Genomic DNA, 17,851 nt, shown 5'->3' with positions numbered 1-17,851 from the left:
ACCTGAATATGATAACATTGAATTTACCATTTCAATCAAAACTCTATTTTTTCTTTCAACTACACCATTTTGTTGTGATGTGTAAGGGGCTAAAACTTGATGGACAATTCCAGTGAGTTCAAAATAACTTGGATTATAGTATTCTCCTCCTCTATCCGATTTTAAGCACTTGATAAATGATTCATACTGAAGTTCAACTTCAGATTTATAAACTTTAAATTTATCAAGCGCTTCATCTTTTGAATGTAACAAATATACATAACAATATCTAAAATAATCATCAATAAAAGTAACAAAATATTTCTTTTCACCTAATGTAGGAGTATTATGCAAGTCACATAAATCACTATGTATCAAATTAAGCAATTTTGTTTTCCTTTTAATCTTAGGGAAAAGATTTCTTGTAATTTTAGTCAACATACGTGTATTGCATTTTCAATATTATTATTAAAACAGAATTAAATCTAATTTATACATGTCATTCAATTTTCTATAATTCAAATGACCTAATCTATAATGCCACAAACAAAAAGATTCACCCATATTAGCAAAAATAGTATTTTTATTCTTATTAATAATATTAAGTTTAAACATGCTCTCATACATATACCATTTTCCCACAAAAATTCCTCCCTTAGATAAAATAAACTTATCTGCCTCAAAAACAAGTTTGAAACCAAACTTATTCAACAGACTTCCAAACACTAAATTCTTCCTAACTTTTGGTACATAATGTACATCATTTAAGGTTAAAACCTTTCCAGAAGTAAATTGTATTTCAACAGACCCTTTGCCTTTAATTGCTGCGGTGGAAGAATTTCCCATGTACAAGACATTGTCATTTTCACATTGTGTGAACTTTGTGAACATGTTTTTGTCTTTGCACACATGTTTGGTTGCTCCTGTATCAATCCACCATGTATTATCATCTTATGCCATATTAATTTCAGATATCATTGCAACGAATTTTTCGTTATTATCAGCCTTAGAAGATAATTTCTTTTTGAACTTGCGGCAGTTAAATGTAGATAAGAAATGCGGGACTTGGGTGTGGAAACAGAAGCAGGGGAATTATAGATGAGAAATGCGGGGATTCAATGTTCTACCGTCAAACAAACTATACCTACATTACTTACATGCATTATGCTTATCAGTATTTCTCCTCATGTTTTGCGTTTGTGGGTGTAGGTGTTGCCACCGCACCATTTGAATGGTCACTATCCCATTTAATGTTTTTGGCGTTTTGGCCCCCCCACTGCTCACTGGCTGTGACTCACGCCACCACGATATTTTTCCTATATTTTTTGAACGTCATACCCTTCCTCTCGCCCCCACATGCTCGTCTTGTCCCTTTTTGTTTTGGCCTTTGGACCTTACTAACCCTGCCATATGCTTTGGGGCAGTAGTAAAGATTTAGCATCATATTAATTGCCCATTAATTTAGAGGAAAAAACATTTCACAGTTTTTGGTCAACAAGTTTTTCAAATAATTAAAATACTTGAAAGTGCACATTTGCTCAAAATAAAACAAACTTTTGACTCATTCCTCCCAAAAGTAAATGGTTTATTTTAATAAAGGCTTATCTTAGCATTTAGTTTCTTGGAACAACATCAAACTGCAGACTGGAAAGCCTTGGCAGATTAAGAAAGCGACCTCAGAGAAATAGATGACCTTGCTCTACCAGTGCTTTAATGCAATCATCAAACATTTCTTCAATAGGCCTGAATGTTGAAGCTGGTCAGCATGCAGCAAACACTCGACAGCAAGCAGGCCATGAAGACCAAGCTATGCTGGAACTGATGCAGGAGCTGCTGAAACATTATTTTGTTCATTTTGTAACTATTAGTTAGTGGAATGAGTTATAGTTCATTTCAAACTAAGTTAGGCCTATGATTGATGTAATTAGCTAGTGTGAAAGCTGTAAACACAGCTTTGTACAAGCTTACAAGTTTAAATTTCAAGTTTCTATGTAATTAGTGGAGGTAGGTAATGTCTAGGTGATTACTTGCTGTTTTTGACAAGCTTAGTGCTTGGTTATATGTATTGGCATTATGCCATTATTCACTTATGAATGAATCATATTTTTTTCATCAAATACTCTCCATTTTCTTTAGCTTTTTCTTTTTTTCTTCCTGCTCGAATCTGATTGTTTGCTCAGCAAGCATCGAGGCTTGTTGCACAAGACACAAGCTGAGGTTGTCTGTTTCTGTTCTAACACCAACAATGAACTTGAATCCTAAGCTTGTTAGCTTGGATGTATTGAATTTATAGTACGTTCTGTCTAGTTTCGCAAATCCCTTAGGAATAGGGAGTGATGGATAACGAGCTGATAAGATCGATACTAACTCGTCATTGTCGATCACCGTTGAACTGCAAAGGTATCGCCCACTTGCACCTTCATGCTCGTAGACAAGGATATGGCAAAGTGCAACATCATCAATGTGAACGTATCCCATCCTCCCATGCCACTGAAATTGCTCGGTTTCCCCTGTTTGTTCACATGGACGAATACCTTGGTGAACCAATCATGAATGTGGATTATTATAAGAAGCCTTTATGATGAAATGATTTGTTTCAATACCTTTAAGTAAGGCAAGGACGTCGGATGCAGTGGAACATAGACCGGGTGGAAGACTGGGTCCGACGACAAAGGCGGGAAGGACAGTGACCAGATCAATCTTGTTCTCAGTGCAGAACTCCCATGCAGCCTTCTCAGCTTGGGTTTTTGCTAATGCATACCAAACCTTTCCACGTTCAACAAGAAACTGTCAGCTCAGCTATATATGTGTTGTATGATGAGAAACATTAAGTGTCAGTTTAAAGATAATGTATGTATCCACAGAACGTGGTTGATCAATTGCATCAAAAACGAAGATTGTTATGAACATCCATGTTAAGGTGAAAAATTTGGTTACAAGAGAAATGAAGTTAAAGCATGAAAGCAGTGGGTGAAGTGGTTATAAGAAAAGAGCAAATTCAAATGAAAGAATGGTACCTCCAGAGACTGGCATAGTTGAAGGGAGCTCCAAGATGAGTCATCAAGGGGTGTATTGTAGTGAATATTATGTTAAACATTCACAGCTGAGGAAGACGATGTGAGAACCACACCCCTCAGAGATGGGTTCTTCTTACATGACCCTAGCACATTCACTGTGCCCTTCACGGCCGGTTCCACGATTTCTTCCTGTTGCCCCAAGGGACAACAACCAGGACAAAAAATTTAATCTAAGAATACATCCCTTGCTGTGCTTTTGGATGATCATATTAAAATTTTGATTATGATATTTAATTAATATATTAAAATCAATACAAAAAATTCATATATAATGACATTTGAACTCATAATATAAATAGACTTATCAATTCAATCAAGATGTCATATGATGAGTATGCCGTAACCTAATTTAAATAGTATGATAGTTTTGAATAAATGATATTAGCAAAACAGAAATACACAAATGAAAATCTATTAACAAACAAAATATCAACAGTTACTACATTTTGTTTTTTCAAAAATATATATAATTTAAATATGTTTTCAGTGTCATGAGTTGTAGTATATTTCAACCCCTTCACAATATTTCTTTTAGGCTTCACCCTTTGTAGAATAGTGTAGTTAATAATTAGGCCAAAATTAAATGGAAGAACATGCCTTGGGATGAAACGAAGATTTCATTACAGGGGAAGCAGTGTGGAAGACGCCCTGGCAGCCCATGATTGCATCGTCAAAGCTGCCCTCTTCTAGTAGATCAGCCCTTACCAATTTGAGTCTCTCCTTGGCCCCTTCCAGCCTCCACAGGTGCCCTACTTTCTTCTCATTTGCTGCTCCATGCACAGATAGCAGCTACACAAATTAAACTCAACCCATTAACTAAGTAGTATGGAGTGGAAAGGTACAAACCTGGATCTCTCACTGTTCCAATCACATGATAACCACACAATAGAAGCCGCTTTACCAGCCAAGAAGCCAAAAATCCCGAAGCCCCTGTCACGCAAACTTTGCCCTTTACCCCTTCCATTTCCACTTTCCTCTACAACCAAATTTGAGGGGGCAGCTTTTTTAGATGTGCACCAATGCACCCATGCATTAACGTTGTATCTTGATGCATATGACCCCACCCCCACTTGTATTTCAGTCCCATTCATCCACGTCTACCCCAACTCATTAATGGTCTTTACTCTTTATAATAAACTTACTTTCCTTTTTTATCAAATAGGTTTAGTGACAAATTAACGTTTATATATTTTGTCAAAATGGTCCTAATTGTATTTTAAGCTTTTTTTAGCCATCAATCTTTATTCCTTTTTTCAAATTGCGTTTTTTTAAACAGATTTGATGAAAGTCTCGCTAAAAAAGTTAACGAGATGATATGGAATTTAATACGTTGAATATTTTAATGAGATACTATTTATTACTTAGATAACTCAATAAAATAATTACATGTGAAATTAATAAAATAAATAATTCATTAAGTTTAAAAATAACTTTTAATTTAAAGAAAATAAACGTAATTATCTAAATAAAGGTTTTAAAATGAATGCACACATTCAAGATTTTTAAAACTTAATTACATGATTTATTAATTATCTTTTAAAACCTCTCAGTAAACAAACATATGCATTCATTTTGAAACTTATTTTAAATAATTAAGTTTATTTTCTTTAAATGAAGAGTTATTTTTTAATTCCATGTATGATTTATTTATTTTATTATTTTCACATGTAATTATCTTATTGGGTTACCTAAGTAATAAATTATATCTCATTAAAAATACTCCACGTATAAAATTCAAAATCATCCCTTTAACATTTTTAACGGTATTTCCATCAAATTGGTTAAAAAACAATTTAAAAAGAAAAGAACAAAGGTTGATGGCCAAAAAAAATTCAAAAATACAATTAGGGTCATTTTAACAAAACATGTAAACATTAATGACCAAATTTGTCATTAAGCCTATCAAATATGGCAAAATAACTTTACGTCACTTTGAGTTAATATAAAGGTTGAAATTTTCGAAATTTATCGATTTATGTTGTTTTTTGAGAGAAAAAGGAAAACGCGTCCTACAGTGCATGTTTTTACTGCCGTGACAGTGAATTTCAACTATGTCAGCTAAAAACGTATTTTACAAGAGGCATTTTCACTAAAAATTAATAATTCAACTTTATTGGTTAGATGTTTACGTGTTAATAGCCTTGAGTGTTGGGTTCAATTCCTCTCCTACTCACATTTTTTTTTATTTCATGTTGATTAAAGTTTTTTTATTTATAATTAATATTTATAAGAAAAGTGAAAATATTAAATATATTACAGACACCATTGAGAAGATGAAAATGCTTACTATTAAATATTATACAGAGATGTTACTTAGGTTGTTAGAACAATATGTTTAACAAGTAAAGAAAGCAAGCATACAAATAGCAAAAATATTTACGATGTGATTGAGTTTGTCAACATGGAAGTTTTACAATGTGATTGAAAGTTGTGATTGAGTTAACTCAAATCATCCTTTGCATTACATTCTCAATCCCTTCAATCTCTTTGATCGAAATTGTTGGCATTTTGAATCGAGTTAAATAACAAAGAATTGATTCAAGCAACAATGAATCGATTCAAACAGAAAAAGAATCGAGTTAATCAACAAAACAATCAAGTCCATCCTGGATTAAAATTGTCGTAGTAGGAGTTATTCTGAGGTTTAAAATTATTACCCATAAAGTCGACTTGCTCATTCTCCATGTTAGACTTGAAGGGCAACCATTCCGGATTGATCATCTCCGCTCTAGTCGCATCACGTTGCATTACAGAATTCACCTGTTTACTACAACTCAAACAATCAATCTTTTTACTTAGCGTTTCCACCTGGTTTGCCAACATAGCAACTGCATCTATATTAAAAGCACCGGTTGTCTTAGTAGGTTTTGTTATCATAACTTGCCACTGATAATTATTCAGTGACATCTCCTCAATTAATTCTTGGGCTACCTCAGGTGTCTTATTATTTAGTGTTCCACTAGCCACTACATCAATTATCTGTCTAGTCGAGGGATTCAAATAGTTGTAAAAGGTTTTAACTTGTAATCACAAATGTAGCCCATGATAAGTGCACATTCTCAAAAGATCCTTAAATCTCTCTCATGCATCATACTATTTCTCAAGCACAAATTGAGCAAAAAAAAAGATGTCATTCCTCAACTTAGTTGTTTTAGCCGGTGGAAAATACTTCAACAAAAACTTCTCAATCATCTGCGCCCAAGTAGTGATGGAACCCTGTGGAAGTGAATTCAACCATTGTTTCTCCTTATTCCTCAAAAAGAATTGGAACAACTATAACTGTATGACATCATCAGTAATGTCATTGATCTTAAATGTATCACATATCTCCAAAAAGTTAGCCAAATGAGCATTTGGATCTTCATCTTGCAACCCATCAAACTGAACATATTGTTGCACCATCTGAATTGTGTTCGGCTTAACCTCAAAAATGTTTCTAGCAACAGTCAATCTGACAATACTCAATTCAACCCCAATCAGAATAGGCTTAACATAGTCATGCATAGTCCAAGGAGCAGGGCGTAGAGGAAGTTGCTGATTACCAGGATTATTATCTATCTCCACAATAATGTCCTTTTGATCTTGATTGTCTATTAAAACCTGTTGACTTTGCCTTTCTTCTTTAACTTCTCTTCGATTTCTGCGAGCAATTTTTTCGAACTCACTGTAAAATATTAATGGTTCCAACGGGTTTCCTTTAGTCATAAACCAAAAAAGCTGTAAGAATCAAATAAAAGAAAAATCAAAATGAAACAATTAAATTAAAAACAAAAATATTAAAATAAAAATAAAAATGGCTAAATTAATAGAAATAATTTTTTCTTAATATTTTAGTCCCCGATAACAACGCCAAAAACTTGATGAGTCATGGAGCTCACTAAAATTTTGACTAAGACAAGTGCATCTATCAATTAATAGTATAGTTACAATGAGAAAAGATATCATTCCCACAAAGACTAAAAGTATTAGTAATTACCGTCTTTCTTTTATTTAACCGAATAATTTGAGTGATTGATATAAAACTAAAATTAATTAAATTAATTAAATAATGAGCACAACAAAGAACAAAACACGAAAATAATCAATTAACAACCAAGAAGCGAAACAATACCCAGGAAATAATTTGTCAGTATCAATCTAAATTACGCAATTTCTTTACTCAGTATCTTGATCCATAGAAATCTCTAAATTATGCAAATATCTCTTTCGAGTATAAAAGTCACTGACTCTAGGTTGATTAATTGAAATTTCTTTCTAATTAAAACCTCTATTATCGTATTAACTCGTGTTATGGGTTCCCCTATTAGATTTGACTCTAATCTGGTAGATTTATATCATTCTATTTCTAGGATTGCATGCAACTCCACTTAATTACACAAGATCTACTCTTAAACACAGTCTATTCAACCACCGATTTAAGCACATATTGAACATGGATCAATAATCTAGATATATTAAATTAAGAATTAAGCACATATAATTGAGAATAAGAAACTAAGTATTTATTGCATAAAATAAAAATCAAACGATAGAATCTGTTATAGAGTTCATCTCCCTAGGTATTTAGAAAATTAGTTCATGCTTAAAAATAAAAACATCCAAAAGACAGTATAACCGAAAGAAATAAAGAAATCTATGATAATCTCCTAAGAAATCAATAGGGAATCTTCAATCTTGACAGAAATCTGCTTCAGAGTCGGCTTCAATGGTGTTTTTAGAGTTGTTTTCTTGAATATTCTATGATGGTTCCCTCCTATCTTCTTATTTTTGTCATATATACGTCTTAAAATGCCCGAAAAACCTAAAAATTGTGATTTTTCGCTGTTCGGTGTGAAATCCCGTGAAATCGACACGGCCGTGTGGAATGATTCAGCCCATGATTTTTCGTTGTTCGATGTGAAATCCCTTGAAATCGACACGACCTACCATACACCCGTATGGGTCACACGATCGTGTGGTATAGCCATGTGGCATGGTTCGGCCCGTGTGGCTCCTACAGCTTGCTCCAACGCTCCAGTTTTCTCTCGTTTTTTTGCTCCTTTTGCCCTCAAGTGCTCTATTAAGCATTAAAACATGAATTTAAAGGATTAGGAGCATTTAATTCACAATTAACATCGAATAATCACCTAAAAATGCATTAAGAACGAGGTTAAAACATATTACTTTTAACACTTATCACAAAGAATCATTTTAAACAACAAATAGTCGATTCAAAATTGCTACAATGCTTTTGATGCTTAAGCAAAGAAAGGAGAAAGCAAAAAATGAAAACGAGCCAAAGAATGTAGCCTGAACTAATCTACATTATTTGCTCTGTCTCTCTCAATTTTTCATTCATCAAAAGATTACAATATAAGTCACTTGTTTTCACCAAATACACCTAACCCCACTTATTTGCAAGATGTATAACACCCTTACCCGACCCGATCACCGAATCCGAATACAAGCGTCATTACAGAATAGGGCTGTTAAACTATATTTCCTATTTATTTAAAACCTGTACCATAGAGCCTATAAAATTTCAAATAAAAATTAATTGTCTCAACTCTAGGCTTTAAAGGCGACCCCTATCTTATGTGCATGACTTTTTCTTTAATCTACCAACTTAGTTCATTTACAACTAAACACCATAACAAAAAAACCTAGTAATGAAACTAGAAACCCAGCAGCATACACATGTGCTGCATGTATGTGCGCAAATTGTGACAGTTACCAAAGAAACAATCAACTACATGGATGGTCATCTTTATAATAGAAAAGCAAAAATTACACAAATTTTGAACTCAATAATATCTAGTTTCTTATTACACAAAATACTTATATTTGTTGTCGCTATAAATAAACCAAAATATTATTTAAATTGATACCATCTTGTTTAGAAGTTCTAACATTTTGATTTGTATGCTTTAAATTTTTGTCGAATTATTTAATACGGATTAAAATTATGTCATCTCATCTCTACTTAATATTATATTAAAAAAATTATCTTTTAATAGAAATCGGCACATATCGTGGATAAAGGTGTTCAGCCGGTTAACCGACCCGAAATAACATTAACCGAATTAACCGATCTTTTAAAATTTTTAACTTTTAATCGAACCGAAATTTTTTCGGTTAATTTGGTCAGTTAACCGAAATTTTTTTCTTTTAATTGTTGGTTAAAAATTTAGGATTTAATTTAAGAGTGATTATCTAAAAAGGTTAAAAAAGAAAAAGTGTTGGTTCCCCCAAAATGAAATAAAATCGACTTCTCTTATTCTTCCCCATAAATGAAAAGCTTATTAGTAAGAGGAAGTGTAATCCTTACATTTCGTTTCGTAAAACTTGTACCAACATCAAACTTTAAGCTGATTAAAACTGATAAATTTAGACTAAGAAAGTGGTCTCTGATGGGCAGAATGAAGAGAGAGAAGGCCCTTCTCCACTAGTGATTCAATGCAATCATCGAACATTTCTTCAATAGGCCTGAATTTGAATCCTAAACTTCTTATCTTGGATGTATCGAATTCATAGTACGGTCTGTCTAGTTTCGCAAATCCCTTAGGAATAGGGAGTGATGGATAACGAGCTGATAAGATCGATACTAACTCGTCATTGTCGATCACCGTTGAACTGCAAAGGTATCGCCCACTTGCACCTTCATGCTCGTAGACAAGGATATGGCAAAGTGCAACATCATCAATGTGAACGTATCCCATCCTCCCATGCCACTGAAATTGCTCGGTTTCCCCTGTTTGTTCACATGGACGAATACCTTGGTGAACCAATCATGAATGTGGATTATTATAAGAAGCCTTTATGATGAAATGATTTGTTTCAATACCTTTAAGTAAGGCAAGGACGTCGGATGCAGTGGAACATAGACCGGGTGGCAGACTGGGACCGATGACGAAGGCCGGAAGGACAGTGACCAGATCAATCTTATTCTCATTACAGAACTCCCATGCAGCCTTCTCAGCTTGGGTTTTTGCTAATGCATACCAAACCTTTGAAACGCACCCAATTTCCATTTTCAGTATCAAAAAGGAACAGTCAGCTTGGTATGATACGAAAACACTAGTACAAGCGTAGACAACAGAACATGTTTTGGTCGATTAATTGCGTAATAAACAAAGAATCATTCTCGTGAAAATCCGTATTTGAGTTAATTCAAAAGAAATGATGAGAATTGAGAAGGTTACCTGCAAAGTCGCGCAGAGTTCAAGGGAGCTCCAAGAGGACTCATCAAGGGGAATTTTGTAGTTAAAATCATCTCTAGCCCTCACAGTTGAAGACGACGATGTGAGAACTACACGTCTGAGAGATGGGTTCTTCTTACATGAGCCTAGCACATTCAATGTGCCCTTCACAGCCGGTTCCAGGATTTCCGTCTGATGTTGAAAGTGAAAATCACATTACAACCAGGAAATAAAATAATTCCTCACCATTAAACCGTTTACATTAATAGCAAACCCGTAAAGTATAGAATAAATTATCTTCTTCTTATGTAGCTGTATACATCTGCAAATATGTATATATATATAGTCTAGACCTGACTTCCTTGGATGTTCATGAGCCCTGGAAGGCAAATTTGCTGCTTTCAAAATTACTCCCTGTACTAGTTTGCGGGCACTGACAAAATGTAAGTATTCCCTATGTCCTTTTTTGTTTCATGGATTGTAAAATATCTTTGTTTTGAAAATTCAGGAATATTGGTACTTGATTTACTAGGTCAAAAATAGAAGAACATATGCCTTGGGGTCAAAGGAAGGTTTTATGACGGGAGAAGCAGTGTGGAAAACGCCTTGACACCCCATGATTGCATCGTCAAAGCTTCCTTCTTCCAGTAGATCGGCCCTCACCAATTTGAGTCTCTCCTTGGCTCCATCAAGCCTCCAGAGGTGGGCTAATTTCTTCTCATTTGCTGCTCCGTGCACAGATAACCAGACAAATGAAAATGAAGCGAGGCAAATGCATTAAACAGTTGAAGGTGTAATGGAAACGTACAGACCTGGATCCCTAACCGTGCCAATCACATGATAACCCGACAAAAGAAGACGCTTAACCAGCCAAGAAGCCAAGAAACCAGCAGCACCCGTAACGCAAACTTTGCCACCTTTCACCCACTCCATTTCCACTTCCCTATAATCAAATATCATGCAATGGTTGCTTTTTATATTTGGACCATTGCACTCAATGCCTTGATAGTTGAGAATTGAGGTTGGATTGGAGAAGGTAAGCCACTCGATGCTTGTGAGCTTTGAACATCATTTTGCTGGTATTTAACAAGTTTGGTTTGACTTACCTACTCCTAGTTTTATAATTTAACTGCCAAAAACACAAAGGGTTTGGGCAAATGCCAATGCCAAATACGTTAAATGGGGTATGCTAAAAATCTCTGATTAAAGCGTTTTAGCCACCTGTTTCGTTTTAATGTTTCTGATGGCAAATGAAGAGTTTTACACCTAGATTATACCCTTTAAATATGTTACATGAATTCAAACATTGACGTACATAAGAAGTTACTTGACAATCTCTCAACGCTTCAGAATGCATCAAGATTTCAAAGTTTTAACGAGTCGAGAAGTTTTAATCATTGTCGAAAACAATGGTGATTCATGAAATAACCATCAATACAAGTCAGCATACAACTAAAAATTTAATAAAGAATGTGTTGTGCATTTACAGTGATTGGTACTGCTGATGTTGGAGACAGTAAAATACTTGTCCCAAAATTGGGCGTTCAGTAGGCTCTCTCAATCGGTATGATTATACAGACATGGAACATCGTGTTTGAATCTCTCCCCCATGATGATTTGCTAAGTCCTTCGATAGAACATTAAAAGCACGACAAAGTATATACCTGTTGTGGTGTAGCTACCTTTACTGAGTGTAGTGTAAGGTAGAGAAATCACGAAAATAGCTAACATAAGAAAAAAATTTCGGACAGGACTATTATACCCAATGTAAGAATCCTATTTGAACAATTCTCTTTTGCCAATTGTTCGTAGCCCCAGCCTGCAAAATCTTAGACCTTCGGGGCTGTGAACGGTTTGATGGTCCTGAACATCCTAAGGCAGCTATGTTGGCTAATCATCTCCCAGCTTGAAGAAAAATAAGTATAACAGAGCCCTTCCAGTTGGTCCAGCCATGCATAGGAAAGTCGGACCATATCCCAGGTCCCAGTGGTTATCTGGTGTGTGTTTTAGCTTCCCTCCAACTGATGGCTCTATTTGAGAAAGAAGATTTTGGCCACACAGCCAATTCCGTTTTCCAAGGCTAAATTGGAAGGATCACCAATAATTGAAATCAAAGTACAAAAAAAATTTTCCATGTCAATCACTGTCTCGTCCTATATCATGTACGGGGTTAAGCTTCACCCTTATTCCACAATTGCCTTTACTGTGTCAAAATCAAGAGATTCTCTTGTGGCCAAGGCTCTGCAGTAAAAAAAATTAAAAATAATTAAAAGAATAAAAAACACCCTCCCCCGCAGCGGTGTGCGCCACCCATCAGTCAAAAAAAGGCATATCCTTGGATTTTCCATCTAAATATAAAATTTAAAACCCGCAATTTGCTCTACTACTACTACTACTTTAAGATACAAATGTCTAATATCATTGCCGTAAGTCAAACTATGCATTGGGAAAGAAATGGATATATAATGAATATGCCACTCTAAAACATGGCCATTTGCAGATAATATAGGCTAATTTGTAAATATGTCTAAGGTTAGCCTACTAAAGAGTCGGTGGACAATCAATGTAATAGTTAAAAGAGACACAACAGAAGCAGTTCAAAGATTTAGTTACAAACCTGCAAGTAAGACTGATACATTCTCTGTCCAGAAGGCCAATTGGCTGCCCTCTGCAGTCTTTGACACGCTCAGATATCACTGGAACATGACTCAGATCATATTTATTCATGATCATTTCTGCAGACAGAATATCCATAGTAGGTGTAGCTGTCCATGGCACTTTACATTTTGCACCATCTGATGAACATATTTCAGATACCAAAAGCACCTATAGCAGGGATTATTAATAAGTCGGTGGTGTAAGAATCATAGAAATGAACTGGAATTAAACAACAGTGTGATTTTAACGCATCTTTGGTGTGGATGTACACCTAAGATGGTGATTTCAAGATATGGTGAAGCAGAAAGCTTTACATATACCAATTGACTCAGATGAATTTCAATCTTCCAACTTTACCATTGTACCCCCGAAGAAAGAACAACCACAAGAGAAAATCCTATGTTGAAGTTAATTTTAATCTATTTTGAGTTGCAATGGGAACAACTTTAGCATTTCCGTGAGAGGGGACATAGCTCAATTTTCATCACTTCTTCCTCCCTCTTACTGAGTAAATCTGTGTTTTCCTTTCCCCCCTTGTCCCTTGAATTGTAACATGCCAGACTATAAGTTGTTAAAGCACGTTATTCTTGAAAACTTGAAATAAATTGAAGAGTGCACCATACCTTGGAGTCCAAACTTTTGTCTTTTGCAAATTTGCTGAACTCATGAATATCTGTTAGTGTCAACAAACCCAATAAAAGGTTGTCATTATCAACAATTATTGCACAAGACTGCTTTTCCGTAAGCATAAGAGTCACTGCTTCCGTAAGTAAAGTACTCGTCATTACTGTCACATATCTCGTCCTCATGGCTTCTTTAACAAAAATTCTCTTCTCTAAATCCTTGGTTCTAATGCTGGAATCATCAATGCAGAGTGAACTTTCAACTTCACAAAGGTTATTGAAATAAGGTGGCGCCTCGGTAGAAGATAGACTAGTTGTATTATCTGATTCTTCTGGCTGTTGAATTGTATATCTGTTTCCATCTTCAAGCGCTTTGGTCCCTTTAACATCCTTTCTTTTCATCTGTCCAGAAGTAATCCAAGAAGAAAGCCCAACAGCTCCTAGTAAAGGCAAAACTATCCGATAATCCTGAGTCAACTCAAACAGAAGCAGAACTGCAGTGAGAGGTACCTGACAGACCCCTGCAAGCATTGCAGCCATGCCAACCTGAAAAAGGCGCTGCATAATGGTCAACCACATCATTGTTTATTGTTCTATTCTAATGTAGTAGATTAGTGAACATAAAGTCCAGATCCAGCAACAGATATTTTCTATTCTAAATTTCCTTCACAAACAAAAATTCATCTAACCACTATTCACAGAAAATTACCAGGCCATATGCTTGTGGTGAGGCCACTTCCAAGATTGAAAGGTGAATAGCTGGATCAGACTGAGCAATTGCGAAACTAATGAATTTCCCATATGCCATCCCAGTTGCTGCACCAATAAAAAGTGAAGGGGCATAATACCCTCCTACTAACCCAAAGGCCCGGCACAAAGAAGTTGCAATAATCTTGACTGCCACCAGCTGAAACAAGAGATCACCCGAAAGACCTTTGACGAATGGCCGAGATTCTAACAAAAGATCGACATTATCGAAACCCCAGTACAGAATTTCAGGATATGCCAAGGCTATTACACCAACAGTTAGTCCCCCAACTATAGGAAACACAGGCTTTGGTATCCCAACATCCTTGTTAAGATTGTCCACAACACCCAGTAAGTAAGATGTCAATTTAGAAAAAGCCAATGAAACCAAGCCACAAAGAAGACCCAGCAATAAATAAAGTGGAAGTTCTGAAAATAAGAAAAAAGTTCTGATCCAATTAGCATGAGAAACATAAAAAGAATACAGTTTCAAATGATGAAGATAATTTAAGAAATTTACCACCAGGAGACCGGAAATCATACTCAGGAACCTTAAAGGCAGGTTCAGAACCAAGACCAACTTCAGAGATCACGGAAGCGATAACTGCACTGAGAATTACCATCGAAGTTGTGTTAGTAAGTGACACTGATGAATCCGCCGGCGATGATGGCCACAAAACCGACTCAACGGCGAAAAAGCAACCAGCAACGGCGGCATTGAAACCTGAAGATACATATAGAACAAAGTAAATTAATTAAAGAGATTCAATTCCAAAAGAATTACCGTATAAAATTTCAAAAACGAACCAGATGAGATTCCAGCAGCTGAGCCAGCAGCCAAAAGGGAGAGCTTGGTTTGAGGATTTTTATCCAAAAGAGAATGGATTTCTTTAGCAATGGAGGAACCAATCTCAACGCTTGGACCTTCAGGTCCTAAGGAATTGCCAGTCCCGAGCGTGACACAAGCCGCTAAAGCTTTCAAAACAGAACCCAACGCAGCTTTGGCGCTATAACTAGCTTCCGAAACGGCGTTCCTAGCAGCGTTCAAGACGCTGACGATTAAACCGCCGCAAGCAGGCACAAAAATAACACGTACCCAAACGGAGTCGAGAGGCTCCTCTCGCAACCAGGAAGCACCTCTGTAAGGAATCCCGTCCCAGAAAAAGTCGCGAATCTCATGCACGCCGTTGTTAAACAAAACGACGGCGATTCCCGTAAAAACACCGACCAAGCAAGCCGAAACGATGACCCTAGGATCGTTGAAATTATCTTCGGAGACAACAGAATCAACGGAGACGACGGTTTGTTCGTCAGCGGAGTCGGGTAGGGCAGCAGTGACGAAAGAGGAGCGTTGGTTTAAAATGGGAAAGGGGGAAGAGGAGAAACGGTTGCTGTTGAACGGAAAAGGGGGCGGGGATTTGCAGAGAAGTGGGGAAAGGTGTGGTGGTGAGGAGGGAAACAACCGTAGCACGCTAGCTAAAGCCATCTTCTTCCTTCATCCAAATCCGTAACGTGGACTAACTGCTCTCTTAGTAACTACTATTAAATGATATTATTATTAATGGATTTAAATACGTTGTTATAAACTTTTCTTTTTAAGTATTTATACAGTTTTTTTCCTTACAAATGGTAGGCTAGGACGACATTTGTGTCACTTTCCCTTCTTTCTATTCAACTCACACCTTCTATAAATAATTTTAAATAATAATTTATTTCTTTTTCTTCTCTATTAATTAACTATTTTTCAATTAAATTTTAAATTCATCAATATATGGTAGGACACTTGTAAAGTAAAATTAAATCAAATTAGTTCGAACTAAAATTGATTCACTGAACTACAACCTGCATATGACAATAACATATGGTAGGACTGAGATCCATGTATGACAATTGTACATGATGAAATTTAACCCTAAGTACTCAAAGATCCCTTGTTGTGTATTGCAAGACTCTCAAACGCCATTTCCAGCAATGGACGTTGAAGCACGTCTTTAGAGAGGCGAACCGCTGTGCCGATGCTACGGCACGAAAAGGAAGCATTTTTCAATTTCCGTCTTCCTCAGATTTTATTCCATGTTATGATGTTACTGTAATATGCAATGAAGCTGCCTTTGTGCTAACTTCTCTTTTGTTAGTTGATTCCACTGGCTTGGTGTTGTACCCTAACTCTATTGAAGTTTTAATGGCAATATCAGTGGGTGTTGAGTATACTAGGTATCAAGCTTTTCTTGCCCCATATGAATAAAAGATCTCAACATATATAGTTCTCGAATTCAAGTGAAAATATTTGAAAATTAAACAATTTATGTAAATTAAAATTGAAACAGTTTTAGTAGTAGTGAACCTTAAACTTGATATTCATATGTATCGATTTAGAATATGAGTTACAAAAAACAAATAATAAATAACGTAATTTGATATAAGTTTAACAAAATCTTAATTCAACTCAGCACCCATGGATGCCGACTTTACAAAAAAAAACTCTAAATAAACCCTAAAAATGAAACCTATAAGTAAACAATCATAGTTGCTAGTTTTCATCAACAACAAAAACAAACAATGTTACATTTTTTTTCTAAACCCTAAAATCTTAGAACCTTTGAATTACAATATCTAATCGTATTGTAATGGTTTCCAACTTATTGAGATTTGAAGAAGGATATTTTCTCGAGAAACAACATTGCAACATTCTCTTGTGGCTTTGTTTTGGAGCAATATGAGTATAGGTTGGCCTGACAAGAGAATCATTGCCTAATTGATAAACGTCGTTTTCTATCATGCAAACTAAATTAGAAGAGTTATTTATGTTTCGTCATTCCTATCCGCTCTGATTAAACAGCGGAGACTAGAGACCCATAAATCTCATCTCTGATGCAACAAACTGACAATAACTAAGGTTGTTGAAACCGGACTAAACTAGACGATATACCAATCCAAACTAAGTGGAAAACCAGTCAAACCACGAATCATGATTGAATTGTAAATCACAGATTGAATGAATCAATAAAAAACCGATGTTTTTATATTTTGGAAACCAAGAAAAAAAACCAACCTAAACTAGGCCCAAACCCCTTAAAATTACTAAACCCAAGTACCAAACCCAAAATAAGACAAATAAATTAAAAGATTAAAAGCAACCTTAAAAAACTAGTCGGATAAACAAAAAAAAAAAAAAAAACATGTAAAAACTAAAATGTTTCAAATCTTTGAAGTTGTCTCAGTCCTTCTTCGTTGAAGGTTTATTACCCAGGGAAATTCCTCCTTGTTTCAACTTTAGGTTCTGGAATAACCTGCTTCTCTTCAGTCTTCTCAAGCTGAAATTCTTATAAAGATCAAAGGAAAAGGAATGACGGCGGGCAGATTTGTTGAAGATTTAAGAAAAAGAAGGTTTTTTTATACAAATGACCCTAAAATTTTGATTAATTATGAAAATAGCCCACTTTTTTTTTATTATACGCATAAATGGCTTGAAATCTACAATAAAAATTGGTGGAGTCAAAAGAGTTTGGTACCACCAACATGTCACATCAGCAAACCTAATAAAATATTTATTTTTTTCTGGAGCTATATAGAATGACGTCACTTGTAT

The 17,851-nt window shown here is 35.4% G+C and overlaps 2 protein-coding genes, 1 non-coding gene and 1 pseudogene across 5 annotated transcripts; 1 reads left to right on the top strand and 3 right to left on the bottom strand.

The window, feature by feature from the left end:
* Positions 1–1,498: 1,498 nt before the first annotated feature.
* LOC105762688 (tetraketide alpha-pyrone reductase 1-like) lies at positions 1,499–4,032 on the bottom strand (annotated as a pseudogene).
* A 2,061-nt stretch (positions 4,033–6,093) lies between these two features.
* On the top strand, positions 6,094–6,200 carry LOC128035744 (small nucleolar RNA R71). Its single transcript, XR_008192294.1, has one exon. It is a non-coding gene; the product is annotated as a small nucleolar RNA R71 (small nucleolar RNA).
* A 3,089-nt stretch (positions 6,201–9,289) lies between these two features.
* On the bottom strand, positions 9,290–11,485 carry LOC105762687 (tetraketide alpha-pyrone reductase 1). Its single transcript, XM_012580526.2, has 5 exons — positions 11,047–11,485; positions 10,790–10,959; positions 10,238–10,426; positions 9,880–10,042; positions 9,290–9,786 (listed from the first exon to the last, which is right to left on the bottom strand). Exons 1-5 carry the CDS (start codon positions 11,192–11,194, stop codon positions 9,428–9,430), a joined length of 1,029 nt encoding a protein of 342 aa, XP_012435980.1. The 5' UTR covers positions 11,195–11,485; the 3' UTR covers positions 9,290–9,427.
* Positions 11,486–11,622: 137 nt separating this feature from the next.
* LOC105762686 (chloride channel protein CLC-e) lies at positions 11,623–15,828 on the bottom strand. 3 transcript variants are annotated; one of them, XM_052625349.1, is made up of 6 exons: positions 15,070–15,826; positions 14,783–14,986; positions 14,225–14,691; positions 13,516–14,073; positions 12,852–13,060; positions 11,623–12,475 (listed from the first exon to the last, which is right to left on the bottom strand). In XM_052625349.1, the coding sequence occupies exons 1-6, from the start codon at positions 15,746–15,748 to the stop codon at positions 12,418–12,420; spliced, it is 2,175 nt and encodes a 724-aa protein (XP_052481309.1). In that variant the 5' UTR covers positions 15,749–15,826; the 3' UTR covers positions 11,623–12,417. The 3 variants fall into 3 exon arrangements, with proteins under 3 accessions (XP_052481309.1, XP_012435979.1, XP_052481310.1); XM_012580525.2 differs by having other exon boundaries at positions 13,516–14,061; positions 15,070–15,825; XM_052625350.1 differs by lacking the exon at positions 11,623–12,475 and having other exon boundaries at positions 12,917–13,432; positions 15,070–15,828.
* Between the last annotated feature and the right edge of the window lie 2,023 nt (positions 15,829–17,851).

This window comes from Gossypium raimondii, chromosome 12 (genome assembly GCF_025698545.1).
Source record: "Gossypium raimondii isolate GPD5lz chromosome 12, ASM2569854v1, whole genome shotgun sequence".
Lineage (NCBI taxonomy): Eukaryota > Viridiplantae > Streptophyta > Magnoliopsida > Malvales > Malvaceae > Gossypium > Gossypium raimondii.
Note: the sequence above shows the minus strand (reverse complement) of the source record. Positions and strands in the feature narration are given on the sequence as shown.

Excerpts from the sequence above, each read along its gene's own strand:
- LOC105762687 (XM_012580526.2), bottom strand. The coding sequence starts at position 11,194 with ATGATATTTGATTATAGGGAAGTGGAAATGGAGTGGGTGAAAGGTGGC. Across the intron at positions 10,960-11,046 it reads TGGCACGGTTAGGGATCCAG|CAAATGAGAAGAAATTAGCC; the intron begins GTCTGTACGTTT and ends TGCACGGAGCAG. Across the intron at positions 9,787-9,879 it reads CGTCCTTGCCTTACTTAAAG|GGGAAACCGAGCAATTTCAG; the intron begins GTATTGAAACAA and ends GTGAACAAACAG.
- LOC105762686 (XM_052625349.1), bottom strand. The coding sequence starts at position 15,748 with ATGGCTTTAGCTAGCGTGCTACGGTTGTTTCCCTCCTCACCACCACAC. Across the intron at positions 14,987-15,069 it reads AGCTGCTGGAATCTCATCTG|GTTTCAATGCCGCCGTTGCT; the intron begins GTTCGTTTTTGA and ends ATGTATCTTCAG. Across the intron at positions 14,074-14,224 it reads CACCACAAGCATATGGCCTG|CGCCTTTTTCAGGTTGGCAT; the intron begins GTAATTTTCTGT and ends ACCATTATGCAG.